Here is a 20,895-nt window from a genome sequence, read left to right on the forward strand (position 1 = left end):
CCTTCCCATACTGGATGATGTCACATCCTGAATAACAGTTTGGCATTGTTGCAGCTCTGAGATGAATACATATGATCTGAATGAACAAAAAAATTAAGTTTTAGTCAAATTAAAATTCTAAAGATGCCAAAATATGATAAAGGCACTTAAAGTGGTCCAAAAATAAAACTGCAACTTAAATAAAAAATACAAGTGGAGCGACAAGGTCACTTACATACAAATCCTTCCACATTCACATATTAAATAGTTAGATTTTCTCCCACAGAAAAGTAAACAAAGTAAAGAACAGAAGGACATTAGCTGCTGCCAGCAGAGCTCAGCCTGTCAAAGGCAAGTGCAGAAACATTTTAATCAAGTAAACTCAGTTGCAGTCTCATCCCTTTTCAGAACAGTGTCTTGGAATAAAGATTTTGGTTGAAAAAGCCCTTTCAGTAACATTTGACACGTTATGCTTCAGCTTTAGCCCCTCAGAGGAAACAAAAACTAAACAATTCCCACCAGGAATACTTTTTTCATCTAAACTTAATGAAAACTTTGAAGCAAACCAAAATTTGGGGGTCACATCTAATGAGATTCATCCAGTCATCAATCCTAATTTTTTTTATTTGTGTATCTAAACACAATTTGACCCTCCAACGCCCAAAACAAGATTTTCTTATCTTCAAGAGTTGCTTCTTTAAACAAATCTCTACCGTGACGGTGATGCTGGTGCCTTTTAAAAACAAAAGGAACCATGCCTTTATGAAAGGAAAATATGTCCCCTCTGGTTTTGTTCAGTTCTGAGGCACTTTGGTGAAGTCCTGCACATCCCGTCTCCTTGTAACTTAAGTGAAGGAGGAAGAGTGACATCATTTCTGGTCTTTGTTGAATTCCTTGTGCATGTACAGCTGTATGAGTCCTGCTTTGTGCAGCTGCTGCCACAGCATCATCTCCATGCGCAGGTCATGGTTGACGTAGAAACCCACAGGGTGGTATGTGCTGTCGAAGTAGTGGTCCGAATAGTTCTTATAGTCCGGTGTCATGAAGCCATACGCGCTCACCTTCATCCACCAGGGGAAAAAAGCCAATTAAGCCACATTCAGACCAGTTCAAAGCAGAATTAATAAAGTTAAGGGTGGTAAACAGCTTTGCTTCATGTTCTGACACGAACTTCTTGTTTCCCAGAGCAGACAGGTGGAAAAGCAGGTTCTGTTAATTCCATTAATTAGTAGATTTAACAGATGTCAAGAATTTAAGAACTACTTTTTTTTATGCAAGGACTTTAACACACACTGCCTCCATAGGAAATAAAAATTCCTGCAATTAAACAGCAGACTGCTGACTGTGCAGGAAAGTAAAAATGGTACCTGGTCACAGGTGTGCAGTGCAGCCAGCAGCATTGTAGCGCCTGTTGATGGGCGGTAGATGTCCTTGAATCTGGTTTTTAAAGCACCCGAACGAAGGAATCTGAAACAAAAAGTTTGGTTCACAGTCAAGTTTTCCACAGATATCAGGGTGTAGATTTGTTATTGAACCCTGTGTAGGGGCATCCATCTGCAACTCAGGCTCTGCTCAAGTTTGAAACAGGATTTCTCATTTTAAATGAATAAGAAATTCAGTCAAATGCGAGTAAAATTCATTCACCTGTTTCTGAGGTAACGGACAAAATCTGGGTGGTACATCTTCAACTTTTTCGCAGAGACGTCTGCTCCAAAGTACTTTGTCGGACTGTAAAAAGAAATATTGTCAAAGTCAGAATTATTCAGCAAACAAAGTTTAGCAGAAAAGTCAAACTGCTGAAAAAAATACTTATTTTTCTTAACATTCCTGAAGTGTGAAGGCTGACGAGTGTGGTTTAATGAGAATAATAACCATTTACGTTAAAATAGAAAGGTTCCATCAAAATTTCTTGGGGTGTTGGTGAAAAAAAGTCAGCTGGAAATGTCATTAAATATATAAAATCAAAATTAGCTAGGAATATTTTAATGATTGTTTAAATATAACATCTCTTAAATCAAACTTTTTGTATTCTGTGTTGTATTTTTTTTTATTATCCCTATTTAAATGTACTGTGTAGAGGCATGGGGTAACACCATAGGTAATATGGATGTGTAGTGGTGAAATTTTAACAGATACCACATGTTAAACATGTTACATATCAGTTTGGACTGTATTGGATTTTGCTACAACAATTTCAGGAACCATCCACTCACTAAAAATAACCTGCACCCCAACCATAACCACCCTGTCACCAAAAATGTTTTGCATAATTATAATTTATGAAATGACGGTAACACGATTTGTTTTAAGGTTACACATTTTGTTGCGAGTGGATGGTTCCAACTCGCAGCTAGGTGGAAAAGGAACAGATCTCGATGGAGAACTCAAATCGACATAACACCTGTTAATGGACGGTGACCAGACTATTTATTCACATGAATGGGATGGCTTGCCAGGCTAGAAAAACACAAGTATTCAAATAGTATTATGAAAGTAAGTAAGACATTCTACCAACACTTCCTGCTTAAAAAATTGCACCTAAAGGAAGTGTTGCCTGGCGAACAGAGAGGCTGTAACTGACGACCAAAGCTGCTTTTCACAGGAAACTTTTTTAGTGTTCTTAAGTAGGGATGAAAGAAAAAAATCAATATGGCAATATATCGCAATATTTTTTCCTGTGATATTACATGGTTATTCAAAAGCTATGCAACGACTTTTTGGAAGAATTGACATGCAAACATTTGCGTATTTTCTTTTCGTACAATTCAAATAACGACCACTAGATGGCAGCCACGCACAAGGGGTTTTGTTTCCACCACTCAAATGTCAACCTCTATTATGGTTCAGAGACCTCATGTTTAACACGTCAGTTTAGACTGTTTATTTTTGCTACAATGTCAGTTATAAAAAAATTTATTTAAAAAAAATCGCCAATGTCGTCTGACTGTATGTATCGCAATATATTGTGGTGTATCGTATCATCTACCCTGTATCGTGATACGCATCGTATCACCAGAATTTCACCAATACACATCCCTGTTCTGAAATGTGGCTTACTCTTTGGCCCGTTCAGGTCCTCTTTCCACTAGAGTGTGCGTTGCTGCCGCCTTCATCAGCAGGTAATCCCGGTCATGATCCGGTAGGAAAACGTATCTGGTTTCCTGTTGAAGCGGGACAGCAGGATGAATAAATCTTTGTGTTCCCTTTGAAGAGGAGAGACAGTTATTTGTTTGTTTTTTACCTTAGACACTGGTGGTCCTCTGTATCCAGAACCAGCATAGCTCCTCATCGAGTTGATCAGAGTGTTGGTAGAGAAGGTGTAATGGGTGGTCCGAGAACCTACATCCTCTTCAAAGCCTTTGATGATCGCCCCATTGGTTCTGAAGACCAAATTAATTAATTCACCAAAAAATAAATAAAAACTGCTGCTGTACTAATCAACTTTCAAGGAACAAACTGCTTTATATAAAATTAAAATGAGCTTGCATTTACTAATAGTTACAAATTTTTACATTTATGCATAAAAAATATTTTCCAACGTGAATTTGAATTTATTTCTGGACTTCAAAAAAAAAAAAAGTGTCTTCCTGCAGGGCCAGTCAGGTCAGGGTCTACCTGAAGACATAGTGATGGCTGTCGATCTCCTTCCCTTTCTTTGAACCCTTCAGTATTCCTCCGTTTCCAACCACGGCACATCGACTACATTTAGAGTTATTCCTGCGAGACACCCAGTCGTCCAGCATCTGTTGGTTAGCGGAGGAGTTCAGCACAGAGAGAGCTCCCAGCAGAGCTGAAGATGCAGAAAGACCAAGTTAATCTGGATAGGATTATGTACAATTAAGTTCATCCCTCGTGCAGATGTGGAGTAAAAACGCCCACCCAGTCACACATTCGCTGCTTGAACCTTGAAAATCTTCTGAAACCATAACCACTTTGATTCAAAAATTCTAAAACAAACATTTTGTCTACAAAATCAGGGTGTTACAATCCATTAATATCTGCCTAAAGTTTATAATTAAAACCATAACCAACCAATTTAAAAATAAACAAAAATGTGGTTTGAGCTTCTGATGACAAAATCCTGATTAGGATCATTCCATTTTAAACAGAAAGCAATGTGTCTGATTTCATATTTTACAAAATAAATGTCCATTTAGCACATTCGTGCTTTTGCACCTTCCATCACTGTGACAAGTAGGTACGGACTCCAAAAAAAAAAAAAAAAAAAAAAACAGAAGCAGACAAGTTTTAATCCTTTAAAACAAAATATCTGTAGAATGCCACTTCTTTGGGTACATTAAATGCAACACTGCTAAACTGAGGCAATAGTGAAATTAAAGATTAAATATTTTTCATTTAATCTAATAACTCTGGAAAAGTTTGAGCCTGGGAATTCACACAAATCCTAAATTCCATTCAGAGCAGAAAGTCAACCCAGATAACCATCCCTGGATTGAAATGTTAACCAGCCAAATATAAAACATACGTCTCCCATGTCCTCAGAGCCATTTGTTCTAAAAATCTGTACAGCTGACAGTCTGTGCTCAATCCAGGTGAAAAATAACCCTTTCACAGCAAACCACCTGGTAAGCTCTGTTGTGCCCGCAGCCTGTTGAAACGGTTTAGAGAAACTAGCCCAAACTTAGCAGTTGCTGCTGTTAAATAAAGGTGCGTACACTGTGACAGGTCAGCGAGTTAGCTTTTAGAGAAAACTAAACTTTCTTCAAATAATTGATTGATCCCAACTAATAAGTCTGAGACATCATTTAAAACCAATAAATCAAGTGTCAGAAAAAGGAAAATAATGATTGAGTGCTTCAAAGCACAGCTTACAGTCATAGTCAATGTTTCCCCAGCCATGGCTTCCTGGATAATTTCTCAGGCGCTGGTGCTGCTTTGGAGTCACATGTTTGGCCCACTGCAGAACCGGAATGTGCTCCAGAAACTTCTCCCTGAATTCTGATTTTTTCACCCGACTTTGGATACCATCAGAACAGTTCTGTGAGGAGCAAAAAACAGATGTGTTAAAGCTGTGGTAGTTCAAAAGCTTACAATTCAACAACAATTATAAAATGCTTAAATTTGACCATCTGACCCCAACTTGTGTTCTCTCCTAAGTCCTTCCCCTATCCATTGTGTCATCAACTGCAACTTATCAGAAGGAGTAGGAAGTCGACCAATAGTTTTTCTATAGCTTACATCTTTGCCATTAGGTAGAAGACAGGGTCAGCCGATGGTCGATATGTACTGCTGATTTTCATGGCCCATTTCTAGACAATTTCCACTTTTTTCATGCTAGATTGTAACCGATAGTCGACGTGCAATTTCAGAAGCTGAATCTGTGTTTGAACTCTGAATTTAACTGTTAAATCTCAACTTTGTGTACTGCTCAGTGTTAAAAATCAGACACCTAAATAAAGTATCATGCAGATGTCATTAGTGAACGTAAAAATACCATCCATCCATTTTCTATACCCTCCTATCCCCGTAGGGTTGTGGGGGGCCTGGTGCCCATCTCCAGTATTCTCCAGGCAAGTGTGCAGGGTACATCCCAGACAGATTGTGTCTCTGTGTTGGTCTGCGATGGACTGGCAAAGGACAAATAACCATTCAAGCACACATTCACACCCAAGGATAATTAATGGGCCATTCCCATCTGCACCGGGTCGGCCCCAGCCTGGCCCGGTTGATTCCACACATCCTTGCCTTAAGCCCATGTGGGCTGATTCTACCCACCAATCAGAGGCTTGCTCTAATGGAAGGTGTGAATTTGCTGTCAGCAGTGGGTGTGTTGGCCCTGGTCGGCCTGAAGCAGACCCCCTCGAGAAGAGGGCTGAGAATGTGCCTTGGTTGGCCCGGAAAAATACCAGGCCACCCAGATATGTAAACAACCTACGCTACCCGGCCCGACCCGGTACAGATGGGAATGGCCCATTAGATAGACCAATCCACCTGACGGTTATGTATTGGTCTGTGGGAGGAAGTCGGGAGTACCTGGAGAGAAACACTCCAGGCTGGGACGTGAACTCGGGAACCGTCAACCGTCTTGCTTCAAGTCACTGCAGTCCAGTAAAAATATATTTACATTGAATTCTGCAACAGCACAGAGGATGAGTATAAAAAAATGGGGAATCAGCCCGATAAGTCGGTATACCCCTAGTAGGAATCCCCACCACTGGAGTGGATTTGATTCACATTGATACGCTACCAGTGATAGGATACGTTAGCTATATGGTGAACCCCTCTGCAAGTATGGTTTGATATGAGATCATGCTGGCTCATGATTCATTATTTATGATTTGACAACAATGTTTGATTTGATGCAATACATCATGCAATTTGAAACAACTCGCAAGGAATTTACAAGCCCACGTCTGGTTTTTAGATATTACAATTATTGTTGTCCTCTGCCTTTCTCTGAAGAGTTTGATGCTTTGTTTTTGATTAAACAAATTTACCATTAAGAAAATGCTCTTCGGTGTTGGTGAAAACTTGCATATCTTTATTGCTTTGTTTAAATTATTTAAAAAGAACCATGAATGAGATTTTTAGCAAAATGCTAATAATTTTTAACCTCCGTTTAGACAGTCCCTCTGCTCAGAAAAATAAATGTTGGAGATCATAATTGTTAATTATTTTGAAATGCCATAAACATCTGAAAATGTCTCCATCCCTAAAACAGGAATGCCAGATGCAGTTTGTGCTAATTTGCTGCTTGAAATAAAATTAAAACTAAATGATATTAAGACAAGTGATTCAATTACTAGCATGCTGTATCCGAAAATTCTCACTGGTATCGCTATCGGTTAATATTTTAACAGGTATGGAATACATCTTTCAACAGAAAAATAATGGATTTTTCATACATGTATAACAAAACATCGTTCAATGTTTTCTACTTGAAAATACATATTTTAGGAAAGGGCATTTCTCCGCCTTCTCAAAATCCCCATGCAGCAATGGATGGGGGTAATTACCCTTTGACAAAGTCTGCACTGATGCAGGCTTCAGTGAAATGCTGATCATGGGTGCCAAAAGGGCGGGGCCGTGTTCCCAGAACACCTTACACACTCGCACCACTAGATGGGAATGCACAACTGAGGGCGCAAGTGTGGAAGTGCGAGTATTGGGACCAGGCCTCTCGGTCACAATGGGGAGGATAAATAATAACATCACCAGCAATTTTAATCAAGGGTTTTTCTAAGTGAGCTGTTGACACAAAATTTCCACCACATTAACTGAAGTATTTATTTCATGCAAGGACATCCATCCACCCATCATCTGAACCCGCTTGGCTGGTGCCCATCTCCAGCAGTCAGCGGGCAAACAGGCGGGGTACACCCTGGACAGGTGGCCAGTCCATGACAGGGGAACGCAGATGTAGCGTAGACAAAGCCATGTATTTGTCCACAGCCTGCTTCATCAGTGTGCCACCCATGACACCAGAAGGAAGCGAGGATGAATCTCCCGACTTTTCCATATCCTCATCAACTCCAAGGTCCCCTCACAGGGCATCTCATAAGGGATACAAAACTTTTATCTTACTCCCTTTTATAAAGAAATATCTTATTCAGGCTCTCAAAATGATTTCTTTAGCTTAAGAACAATTACATTAAACAATTAATGTTTTATCTAAAGTGTTTTAATAATGTATTGATTGCTTCACAGTAATGAAGAAATCACCATAATTATTTATTCTGGAAATACTGTTTTTCAGATCTTAAATATACCAAATGAGTCTACTTGTTGAATTTAATGATTTATTATCAGTATATTCACATATTAATGATACTGTAATAAAAGATTAACATTTACTTCATTTTAAATGAAATAGGCCTGCTCTAAGTGTTTGAGGAAGGAGTGATGTCTGAGGACTCTTGGTAACCGCCCATTTACATTTGTTAAGATTCTGATTTGCCAAAATTTGTAAACATCACAAAAGAGAACACATCCTCTAAAACTTTGTTCCAGCAAGCTGTACCAGTTCAGCCAAACTGGGTAAGTAGTATATGAACCATCCTTTTCAAGGTCAGACCTTCTTTGCTAAACGGTCAGATTCCATCAGAGAAACAACTCTGATGTGAAACATCTCGCCAGCAGACCCAGAGGTTATCTCTGACCAGCTGATGCAGATTCGGAGGAATACGGCCTTTGACATCCAGAAGTCTTGCTTGCCAAGAAGGCTTTGTGGTCTCATCACACGGTACTGTACAACACACCTGGCGTTAGATGGTTTTAGTAATTTGTTAAACTCAAGTAAACAAACTTTTTTTGTTTTTTGTTTTTTAAAAAACAACCCAAACATCTCAATTTGCCAAGACACTTAATTAGGTTTTTTTGAACATCTAATCTCATTTTTCAATCATTGCTCATTCAGTGATGCAGCTGAGATCACCTTAATTCATCATTTATTATAATTTGTTCTGCATCATAGAAATATAATACATTTATGCAAATATATTTGTCTCTATGAAGACCATCACAGACGGTGGAAATTTTGTGCACCCTGCAATGGGTGAAAGACCATGCCTCTGCAGTCATTTGCTCAGACTCTGAGGCTGCACCACTGGCGCTGTCAGGGGGGTGCTCAGGGTCTCGGCCTGACCTCCTAAAGGCCGCTGTGTTGCTGCTGCATTGGGTTGTGAGGTAAACTTTGCCTGGGTTCCAGTGTAGGTACTGGATCTGCTTGGGCTGCCAGATCAGCTCAGGATCCTGCGCCTGCCAATGATGTCTCTAGATTGGCTGATGGTAGGACTCACGGACGTTACAATACCACGTTCATAGAAGTTATGTTAGCAAGCTGACACTGAAGAGTTGTATATGTCTGAACAAATTTGCGGTTGTAGCCCTGTAGTCTAAAAAAACACTGTTTGGGGGAAATATTCATATTGCCAATGGAAATGTAAAATAAAAGCAACAATATCAACTGAAGAATGACCAAATTTACACAAGAACTAAGACATACAGAAGAATTCCACATTTATATAAACAGAAATGGCTACCAATTATGTAAAGACATTTAAAGGGGTTTCTGATTTTAGAGCTTTTTTTTTTAGCAGTCTGATGTTGGTTTTATGTAGTTTCACATTCCTTAAAAAACACACAATATGGTGTTTTATTATCAAGTTGCAGTTAAAGATAACATTTAGGCAGTGAGAAACTAAAATTTTTACTAAACTTTTCCTAAACTTGTGTGAAACCTGGGTGGATTTGCCGTAGCGAAACGTCAGACAGATCTGGCAGCCCGAGCAACTCCAGTACCTACAATGGAACTATGCAGTAGAGAGGAGGACCTCGTTTGGTTTCTTGGGGCTGTGGAAGCGTCTGTTCAGTCTGCGGACGCTGTTGGAGGCGACTGACCAGGGCAGTGTGAGGGTGCCGCTTAGATTTCTTTGTGAGATTGGACTGAACGGGAGACTGTGATTGGGTGGGGTTGCAACACGCCCTTTGGGCATCCAGCCTGCAGTTCCCAGTGAAGAAGACACGCACACAAGAATGACTTCATGATGGGTAAAAGCAAAGAACTCTTCCAAGATCTTCGTAATCTTATTGTTGAAAAGCATTCTGATGAGAATGCTTATAGGGGCATTTCCAGAATGCTGAATGTTCCTGTGAGCACTGTGGCGACCATCATCTGGAAATGGAAAGCACCAGTTCACCATAAACCGGCCACAGTCAGGTGCTCCATGTAAGATTCATGTGTGAGGAATCCAAATTAAATCAGAAGAGTTCTCCAGGAACCACTCAGGCAGAACTTGCACCAGTAGAAAGTGTTTCAAAGAAAACTATAAAGCAATGCACTGAACTGCCACGGCCCCATTCACTTGCATTCATCATTTGTTCAAGGGACCCTTGAGCTGACCAAAAGGGGAGGAGACTGGCTCCCTGTATGAGGCTTGGTAGCTGCTTGTGGACACACACAGAGGCTGGTACGGCTTCTCTGATTCATTTGAATCTTGGTGTGAAGTGACACACACACACACACACACACACACACACACACACACACACACACACACACACACACACACACACACACACACACACACACACACACACACACACACACACACACACACACACACACACACACACACACACACACACACACACACACACACACACACACACACACACACACACACACACACACACACACACACACACACACACACACACACACACACACACACACACACACACACACACACACACACACACACACACACACACACACACACACACACACACACACACACACACACACACACACACACACACACACACACACACACACACACACACACACACACACACACACACACACACACACACACACACACACACACACACACACACACACACACACACACACACACACACACACACACACACACACACACACACACACACACACACACACACACACACACACACACACACACACACACACACACACACACACACACACACACACACACACACACACACACACACACACACGATTGATTTAGTAGAAAACCAGCAAACAACACTCAACCTTCCAACATGTCCATGCACATCCCAGAATGTTATGCGTAATCACATGTGATCACAAGCACTATACCGCTAGAATATCACTGATGTTGGGAAAGGTCAATCCAAATTGCATCCATTTAAGTCACTTTTGAGTACTGCTAGTATTAGACTACACCACTGATTAAATCTACCCGACACCTCAAACAGACTAACTTGTGAGCTCGTCTGAAAGAATAGAAAATGTACTGACTAATTCATTATATTAATACCGATTTTAGAGACCTTGCTTACATTACCACACTGAAGTTTGAAAATAAACATATTTTGAAGTACATGTGACAGCATTTGGCTTAAACAAAAAAAGTTCCACAAGAAAGCCTCGATAAAGCATCTTTTTTATGTTTACGTTTATTTTTTTGGCAGACGTTTTTATCCAAAGCGACTTACAACTTATAACCTACAGGGAATGTTGTGATCTGTGGGGGAAACCGGAGTACCCAGAGGAAACCCACACATGCATGGAGAGAACACGCAACTCCACGCAGAAAGGCCGCAGCCGAGTTTCGACCCTGCAACCTTCGCACTGCGAGGCAACAGTGCTAACAACTGCGCCACCATGCAGCCCCACTGTGGGCTCCCCAGGTTCCTTTCATGAGGGTGTGGGCTCAGCCCCCAATGTTTCCAGCTACAGGAAACGCCCCTGGTCTTCTACATTACTGGAACCTTCTCTTGGTTCAGCTGTTGCTGCAGAATCCAACATAGCAGGTCTGTGCAGGCACTAAGGACCTGAGGCCAATGTCATGTGGTTCTGCAGCCTTGTTCCAGTTTCACCTCTGCAGCAGCCTCTTCACCCAAATGCTATAGACAACATATTTTTCTTTGCTGTACAAGTTCTTATCTTGACTTAAAGTTTGTTTTGCATACTCCTCAGTTCCCCGTCTCCCTCCCTAGAAAAATGCTTCTTGTGGAGCTGTGTAGGTCACTGGTGATCAAGGCTCTGTTATTGGGATAACACCTCACTGTTCTGGTTGGGAGGACATTGTCTACACAGAAGTTTAAATAATCAGGCCCTGACTCGTAACACCGAGTTCTTCCTAGTCTGTCTCATCTGTGCTTATCAAAACAGGTGGATAAAATAAATAATTAAAAACTGCAAAAATCCTTCAAGCAGCACAGCCTCCAACCAGAAATCTAGTTAGCATCTGAAAACCTAAAAGGTAAATTTCCCAAATACAAAATGGCTTTAATGGAGCAACTGCAATAAGCTTCCAACTTCCAGGTAAGTGTTGGTTATTATGGTGATGTGTTCTGGACTCAAGCTCAGATGCAATAAAGTGTAATAAAATCTGTTAATGAATGCAGAAATGTTGATGATTAACTGTTTAAATGGAGGTCAGGTCTGTAAATTATCCGAACAACAAGACCTGGTGTATAGTGAGGACATGGTCAGACATCAACTTCCTTTCATAAATGTTGGATTTCACTAAACTGAACGAGTCAGTGAGGACTGCTCTCCATTCAGAAAATATTCTACTTTTGTTTAGGTTCCATTGAAATGGCATTAGGTGCAAAAGGCATTAGGTGCAAAAATTGAACAAGGCCATCATTAAAAAGCACCATTGTTTTCCTTCCATTTCACACCAAATGTCTCCAGCAAGGACTGTTGGAAGTCTTGCCTCCCTGCTTCCATTAGGAAAGTGATGCTGCTTCCATAAAACAATGTAGACACTAAATTATTCAAAATAAAATAAAACTCAACTTACTGTGCGAGGGGGCACATCTTCACTCATGTAGTAGTCTCCAATGAAGGGTGGCTCTGTCAGTCGTGGTGCTTTAGCAGTTTGAGTCGTGAGAGTTTTGCCTTCATCTCCACCATTAGGCATAGAGTTGGACTTTGACAGATTTTTGCCTAATGTGGCTTTTGGCAGTTTTGTGGCTTTTTGAGTCTTTAAAGCTGAAGTCTGAGAGACTCTGGTGAGATGTGGGGTGGAGGTCACAGGCAGGTGCTGCCACTTGGTTAAGTTTAGTCGGTCTGGAGGCTCCTGGAAGCTGGTGTAGAAAACAGAACTACATGTTACATATAAAACTGAGTTTCAGATTTTTTGAAATGAGTTTAATTACCTTTCTTCTACATTTAGAATGTCAATGCCTTGTTCTGAGAGAAGTTAATCAAGTCACATGTTCAGATCACACTGCTAGAATATCAAGCCTGTTGTGATCAACAGGACAAAACAAAACTTGCAATAAAGAAACCAAAAGACTGGTAAGAAAAACAGATTTAAAAATTGTTCATTTTAGACCATGAGACAATAACAGGTTATTTTAATGATTATTTAATGATTGCTGTAAGCAGCTGACAATGAATTTAATAATTTAGTCCAGAGAATGTCAGATGTTTCATAATTCTGACAGAGTTCATGTTTGCATTCAGAAAACCAGACAAATTACATAAATGAAGATGGAAAGAAAATCCCAACATGTGCAGAGATAAAAAACCTTTAATACATTTTCAAAATGCAGGTGCTCTGATATTTAAGGATTTCCTGTTGCGAGATATGTGAATACATTCATGTGGGAAACATTTAGCGCCGAGGCCAGTAAGACTAAAAGTTTCCATTGTTAAATGTTTGTCGTTGAATGTTGGTAATAAGATTCTACAGATTTTTATCCATAAAATACAAAATATTGAATTCCTAAATGGAAAAAAAAAAAAAAAAAAAAAAAAAAAAAAAATCACATTTTGGGGTTAAAGCAGGAAGAAGAAAATATTTCTATAGCGCCTCTCAAGATAAAAATTGAGACGCTTCACAAAAACAAAATGTAAAAATATAAAAAGAATTTAGAAAATGGTTACAAATATATTTAAAATGAGCAAAAATAGACAATTGTGATTAAAAAAAATGTTGAGTGTGAATAGGAAGGAGGGAAATCAGTGGATCCTGAGGAAGGTGGAATAGGTGGGGAGAGCAGAATACAGAGAGAGTGGTTGAAGAAGGTCATACAAAAGCCAACTTGAACAAGTGAGTCTTCGGCTGCTTTTTAAAGGAGACCACTGAGTCCACTGATCTCAGGCTCATGGGGAGAGAGTTCCAGAGTCTGGGGGCCACAGCAGCAAATGATCTGTCACCTTTGGTCTTTAGCCTGGTGCTGCACAACCAGTAGGCTTTGATCACTGGGCCTCAGGGACCTGCTGGGGGTGTAGGGACTAAGAAGATCACCAATGTAAGATGGTGCTTGTCCATGCAAGGCCCTAAAGACCAGAACCAGGATCTTGAAATGAACCCTGAAGTTGACTGGCAGCCAGTGAAGCTGGAGGAGAAGCGGGGTGATGTGGGTGTGTTTGGAGGACTTGTCAGAAGCCGAGCACAGGCATTCTGAACCACCTGTAGACGGTTCAGGGAGGTTCTGCTCAGACACGTGAAAAGAGAGTTACAGTAGTCTAAGCGTGAGGAGATGTAGGTGTGGAGAACTGACTCAAGTTCAGAGCGGGACAGAATGGGACTCAGCTTAGCAATGTTCCTGAGATGGAAGAAGGAAGAGCGAACAAGAGAACCGACATGAGAATCCAGGGTGAGAGCTGGGTCAAAGGTCACGCCAAGATTCCTGGTTTGGTGTGGGAAGCAAGCTGACCAAGAGAGTCTGACTTTGGGAACCAGCTTGTCTGGGGCACAGATGAGGATCTCAGTCTTATCTTCATTCAGCTGAAGAAAGTTCCCACCATCCAGGTTTTAATAGAGTCTAAGCAGGTGTGTAACAGCTGCAGCTTAGACATCTCGTGGGGCTTAAAGGAGATGTACAGTTGGATGTCATCTGCATAAAGATGGTAGGAGATTCCTTTGAAGGAGCTCAGGATGTGCTGAAGAAGAAGCAGATAGAGGAGGAAGAGTAGAGGCCCCAGCACAGAACCTTGTGGGACACCATGGGTAAGGGAGGTGGTGGAGGACCTAAACTTGGAAAAGGCCACAGAAAAGGAGCGCTCAGAAAGATAAGAGGAGATCCACTCCAGAGCAGTTCCTGATAGCCCTACCCAGTCTCTCGGCCTCTCCAGTAGCAGGTGATGGTCAACAGTGTCAAAGGCTGCAGTCAGGTCCAGCAGGACCAGAACAGAACAGTCCCCTGCATCACTGTGAGTCAGAAGGTCATTAGAGACCCTAAGAAGAGCTGTTTCAGTAGAATGAGCTCTACGAAAACCTGACTGGAAGCAATCATAGATGTTATGTTCATCAAGAGCAGCTGTGAGTTGTTTAGCCACAACCTTCTCCAAGATCTTGGAGATGAACGGAAGTTTAGAGATGGGTCTGAAGCTGCTATGGAGAGAGGGGTCAAGACTCGGTTTTTTTTAAGAAGCAGGTGGATTACAGCATTCTTAAAGTAAGCAGGGACCTGACCAGAAACCAGAGAAGCATTATTTATAAAGAGCACGCTGGGACCGATGGACTGAAAAGCACCTTTAAACAAAGATGAGGGCAAGATGTCGAGGGGGCATGCAGTGGTCTTCATAGAGTTAACTTGTTTGGTTAACTCAGGCAAAGAAACAGGAGCCAAGCTATCTAGGATGATGGGTCTGGTTGGAGTCGGGAGAGGCAGCGATAAGGCTGAAGGAGAGATGCTAGATCTAACTTTATTGACTTTGTCCACAAAGAAAGGGAAAGTTCTCACAGTCTACAACAGAGTGGATGGAGGCTGTAGGCGAGGCAGGAGAGACGATGCTGCTGATGGTGTTAAACAGCACCTTGGGGTTCCCTTTGCTCTGGGACACCAGGTTGGAAAAATAGGAAACCCTTGCATCTCTGACTGCAGAGTTATAGGTGTGCTTTATGCAGGAAGTCAAATGACTTCCTTTATAAAGCACAGTACGTTCTGTAAAATGTGTTTAGTGCAAAGACACACACACACACACACACACACACACACACACACACACACACACACACACACACACACACACACACACACACACACACACACACACACACACACACACACACACACACACACACACACACACACACACACACACACACACACACACACACACACACACACACACACACACACACACACACACACACACACACACACACACACACACACACACACACACACACACACACACACACACACACACACACACACACACACACACACACACACACACACACACACACACACACACACACACACACACACACACACACACACACACACACACACACACACACACACACACACACACACACACACACACACACACACACACACACACACACACACACACACACACACACACACACACACACACACACACACACACACACACAGTGTGACGTCTAAGTAACTCTTTAAACAAAAAGAGGACAAGCTTTCAGATCTGAGGTCTGCTTTTAAATCGAAAGAACAGTCAACTCCTCGGCCACAAACCTACACTTGAGTCTGAAAAAGAGCACGCTTTCTAGCTTCCCCCTGCTGGACTCAGTGCGTCTAACCTTTTAGAGCTGGAGCTTTGCCCGACTAAACAAAGCTTACATTTTACATTTGTGTGTAAGAGACCACTTTCAGTTGAATAACTCCTGGGGATTTTCTTTTCCATCAGCGCCGCCCGAGTGCTGTGTAGCTCCTTTGTTGAGCCCACAAAGATAGAACTGAATGAGCGGAGCGGGGGGGGGGGGGGGGGGGTTAGATACAGAAAGTCTTCATACCACACATGATCTAAGTTTAACCCTTTGACTTGAACGCAGCTCAGGGTTTGGAGTCAAAGAATCTGGGGCACACACACGTCCAATCGTCCCTCAGCTCACACATCAGCATCCTTCTCTTTCTGAAATGTTTCAGTTCTAGGAAAATGCTTCTAAGAATTCTTAGGGGGCATTCATAGAAATTCACAACTTTGAACCCAGTAAATTCACAACTCTGAACCCAGTAAACGCAGATCGTAAATGTTTATGGCCTGGCTTTACCTGATGGAAATTTCTCATGGATGGAAAACAAGAAACCTGCCTGACGCATAACCAAATAAGAAATTCTGTATCAAAATATGCAAGTTGCTGATGTTTTCTTTAGTCAGAACACTTTAGGGAATAAATCTAGTTTCTTTGAAAATTAATTCTTACATTCCCCCCCCACCCCCACCCCCACCCACCCCCCCCACCCACCCACCCAAACAAAAATTTAAATTTTGAGTTTGGGAAAAACAAATATAAATAAATCTCATCTAAAAAAAATGGTGATTTTTTTTCTTTTATTTAGATTCAGTTAAGATTTAGAATATAATTAAATGCAAAAGTATATCTCAAGAAATGGTACCAGTAACCTGTTCACTTACAAATGAACTGTTGCATAAATTAAATGTAAACCAAATGAAATCTGTACGTTTATTTCTGCTCAGTCTGAAAGTGTGACATTAATTCCTGCTGAGGGAAAAAAAAATAAAATAAAAAAAAAATAAAAAATCGGTATATAATTTAAGATCTATGGGCTGGAAAAGATTCTTTACTTTTGTAAAGAAACCCTAAAGAACAGCGAAGAAGAAACTTTTCCTCAGGCGTTTCACCCTTACCGTTACGGATTTAGTTTCAAACACTGGAACAACTGAGCTGAAGTCCAGACGCCTCGTGTTAGGTCACCGGTGTGTGTTTATCGAGAAATGCACAGATTTATGGTCAAGAACAGATGCATCATTAAACGTCAGATTAGTTTTGTTCCTTCCTGCTGATCATATTTTTGATTTGCAAGCTCCTGACTGAAGACGATCCAAAAGATCAAGATAAAATGGCAGTTTTACATAAAGCGAGATACACTTTTAAGGTTTACAAGACGACCCGACAGATCTGAGAAACGAATGCTTTTCTAAGCAAATCTATATGTTAGTTTAGTGTTTTCAGTGTTGCACTGTTTGGGTATTTAAACACTGCGTTGGGTTGGTCAGTTCACATCAATACAACTACAGACAGTTTAAAAACATCTCACTGAACATGCAGATGTCCTCACTGGCGATTTGTTCTATGGGTCCATATGGTCTATTTGAACCCATAAAACCAAGGTGGAGCTATGGACTTTAACTGATAAAACAAGACAAGCAAGTCCTGCAAGCTTCTAGTGGAAAAACTGCTTAAAATAGCTGGTATGCACTTTAGCTATCAGCTGATCTAACTAAAATTGGTTGAAAACATTTACCAAATTTATTTTTTTAATCAGTTTTTTTCTTCAGTTCATTTTAAAGACTGGGTTTCTGTTTTATGAGACCTTTGAATCAGAAATTTGAATCCAAATTTAAAAAATGGCTGACTAATAAATGCCGTTTACTGATCTTTTGCATACACTGCTGGTGTTCACTCAGATCTCTGCTGCCAACGGTTCTGCTTTTGATCATCAGGTGAAAGATGACCTGCATGATTTGGTTCCTACAAGCTACCGTCTGTCCAACTCCATTAGAACTCATGATTTCTGATCTCGTATCAAAGCTGAAACTAAAGTAAACTGACAATGTCTGACCTGTTTGTCCTTGATGGAAGGATGTGGAAGATATTGGGAGGAGCTATGGCCCAGGAGTTGGGCCTCTGCATGTTCAGACACAGGATGTAGATGCACAGAAGGCAGCTGATGATCCCCACGCCGATCAGCAGCCTCCTCTGCAGTGCCATCTCCTCAGGGTGCGAGACTCTGGTCGACAGGCTGCGTGTGCTTGCCGTGCCCTCAGCTCTGCCTGCAGGAGCATGAGGAGGCAGAGGAAGGTGCTGTCCGGCTCAGAGTGGCTTCTCCCAACAGCTACAGGAGGAAGTTAGATGGCGATTAGAATTGGAACAAACACTCAGGAGAGCTAACTCTCAGCAGCAACAAAGCTCAACATAATCTCTTAATGAAACCTTTGCTCTCGAACATAAAGCAGATTCAGATTAATCAGTTTCCATTCATTTACCACAGTTTGACACAGAAAGGATCCGCTACTTCACAGCGATTGAACAATTCAGCAACCAGACGTAAGCTGTAGCTCCCTGGTGACGAGTGCAAGAAGCCAGAAACACTATCTTAGAGGAAACTTATCTTTATCTGCCCACGTCTGCTGCAGCTAGTCAGTCTGTAGACGTGACAGCACAGAGGAGTCATAAACAGAACAGAAAAAACATCTGTCACTTCTTTGAACGAATAAGTCTGGAGATCTGCTCTCCAAGCTCGTTTTACAAAGCCCAAACAATCCACCACACCGATGAATAACAGCGGAGTGTGACACCACTTCTTGGGTGAGTGGGAGAAGGCTGAGGCTGAGAGGGGAATGGAAACAATGTGATAAACTCTGATAGCATACACACCAGTAAAACTCATAGCCTGGACTCACACCAGTAAAACTCACAGCCTGGACTCACACCAGTAAAACTCACAGCCTGGACTCTAGAAGGCACTTTTACAAATAAAGTATTCTTTTGGGAAGTTTTTTTTCCCCAAGAAGCAGGGCAAAAATAGAAACTCAGACAACTCACCAAACAAAAACTCTGCTGCCTCACTTCTGACTCAGTTCAACTAAGCTCACAGAAATCCTTTCAAACACAAAAGTTAGACAAATCAAACATCTCACCAGCAGGAGATCCTGGAAACTTTTAAATTCTCTTCTTAAACGGAGCTCTGCTTCTCATCTACTGTGGTGAGCCTCTCTGCACTCTATGGGCGGGACCATTGTGAAATGAGCAACAGCTGCTGGCGGTTTGTCAAACATGAGGGGGAGAGAGGGAGAGAGAGAGAGAGGGTGGGGGGGTGTACACTGAGAGGCAGTAAAGTTAGACATGAACAGGCAGCTCTGAAAGGCTCACAATGCTCAGAGCCTGGATCACAGCTAGAGAATAGCGAAACACACATTTATATTAATTCACACACAGAGGAAAATTGTGATGGACGCTGATCACTAAAAGGTGAAAGTGACCTGTCACCACGAACCTCTGAGTTCACTTTGTTTGTTGATTAAAAATTAAACAAGTCTCAGTGGGCCTCACCATTGCTGAGTTTAGAGGAAGTTAAATAATCAAAGTGTGAAGAAGGACAACAGAAGGGGGGGGGGGGGGGTGTTGGGTCAACATATAGAAACCGGATGTTTCAATCCATCGCCTTAAAGGTTCAGACAGAAAAACAGACTGTTTTGTTAACAAGACTGAGGCTCTGCTGGTTTACATGTCTTTAGAAAATTATGAAGTTAATAAATCAGTTTAGGCCTCTGGCTCATAATCTGAATTCCAGCGGCTCTTCATCCTGATTGATGGACTGAGCGAGAGGGATAGCGGAATGCTTGAAGAAGGGAGGGAGGAGACAAAACAAGTAAACAACTGTATGTGTAGCCACAGTGAACAGAGACGAAGAACCAACTGTTTTGCTTTTATTCTTCTTTTGATAACACATCAGTCACAACCGTATTCACAGTTTTCGAACCGTTGTTGTGAAAAACAAACTGAGACTAAACTACAACAGAGTAGGAAAATGATGCATCTAGGTGTCTGAATACAGATGTGGAAGTATAACACAGCTGGAATGAGTTCGTATGTGACTGTGTGTATCTGACACACCCAATTAGTGGTGGTGGTGTGTGTGTGTGTGTGTGTGTGGGGGGGGCCTCTGAAACAAAGAGGGGAGTGGAGACAGTCACTGGCACTTAAAGGACGAGTGTGTGTGTGTGTGTGTGTGTGTGTGAGAGAGACATTATCGCGTATCACATTTTCATTAAGAAAGTGATCTGTTGTAACCGTTACCAACAGTTGAACTAAGGCCGTAACACAAACCTAGCAGTCTCACACACCAGCACTCAGATGACCTCCCCGTCAGAAAAACCACTAAAACATCAGAACAAGTAACAAAAACATCAGTAACGGTTTAGTGTTCCTGTACAGAGTAAAAAACATTCAGTGTTGATAAAGTTTAGGAATTAAGTCATATCTTTTGGCGTCTCTGTGGACGAACAACAAAACAATGGTGGACAAATGTAGAAATAAATAAAAGAAAATAATAAATATGTATATTTGGGAATTGTGGAAACTGAAACAACCACCATGCTATGGTCTCTGACTGACTGTTTCTAATCACTGGCCTTCCTTCCAGGTTTAGAGTTTCTCTGAGCAGCCAAGAGCAGGGCATGAACTGAAATCTTATCCACAGAGACTTCCGGTGTCCCTGAGTGTGGCAGAAACATAAGCACATTCCATGTTTAGGTGTAGGAATAATTAAAACTCTACTGATATAATAGCCAGCTGGTCATATTTGGTCCCAGTGAAGCCTCTCGACCAGGTTTTACCAGACGTCTGGTCCCGTGCCCCCTCAGACTCACCCGCCACCTCGATCTGACCCAGCTCTGCCGTTCTAATCCTAACCTATTTCTGTACATTCCTTCTCCTCTCCATCCCTTCTTCTTTCCCACATTCAGAA

The 20,895-nt window shown here is 41.5% G+C and overlaps 1 protein-coding gene across 1 annotated transcript; it reads right to left on the bottom strand.

The window, feature by feature from the left end:
- Positions 1–190: 190 nt before the first annotated feature.
- st6galnac (ST6 (alpha-N-acetyl-neuraminyl-2,3-beta-galactosyl-1,3)-N-acetylgalactosaminide alpha-2,6-sialyltransferase) lies at positions 191–19,186 on the bottom strand. The gene is made up of 10 exons (XM_015962138.3): positions 19,067–19,186; positions 17,989–18,261; positions 12,261–12,546; positions 4,813–4,978; positions 3,595–3,769; positions 3,221–3,359; positions 3,037–3,140; positions 1,624–1,707; positions 1,347–1,446; positions 191–1,040 (listed from the first exon to the last, which is right to left on the bottom strand). The coding sequence occupies exons 2-10, from the start codon at positions 18,135–18,137 to the stop codon at positions 849–851; spliced, it is 1,395 nt and encodes a 464-aa protein (XP_015817624.3). The 5' UTR covers positions 18,138–18,261; positions 19,067–19,186; the 3' UTR covers positions 191–848.
- Between the last annotated feature and the right edge of the window lie 1,709 nt (positions 19,187–20,895).

The sequence above is a fragment of the Nothobranchius furzeri genome, chromosome 16 (genome assembly GCF_043380555.1).
Source record: "Nothobranchius furzeri strain GRZ-AD chromosome 16, NfurGRZ-RIMD1, whole genome shotgun sequence".
Taxonomy (NCBI): Eukaryota; Metazoa; Chordata; class Actinopteri; order Cyprinodontiformes; family Nothobranchiidae; genus Nothobranchius; species Nothobranchius furzeri.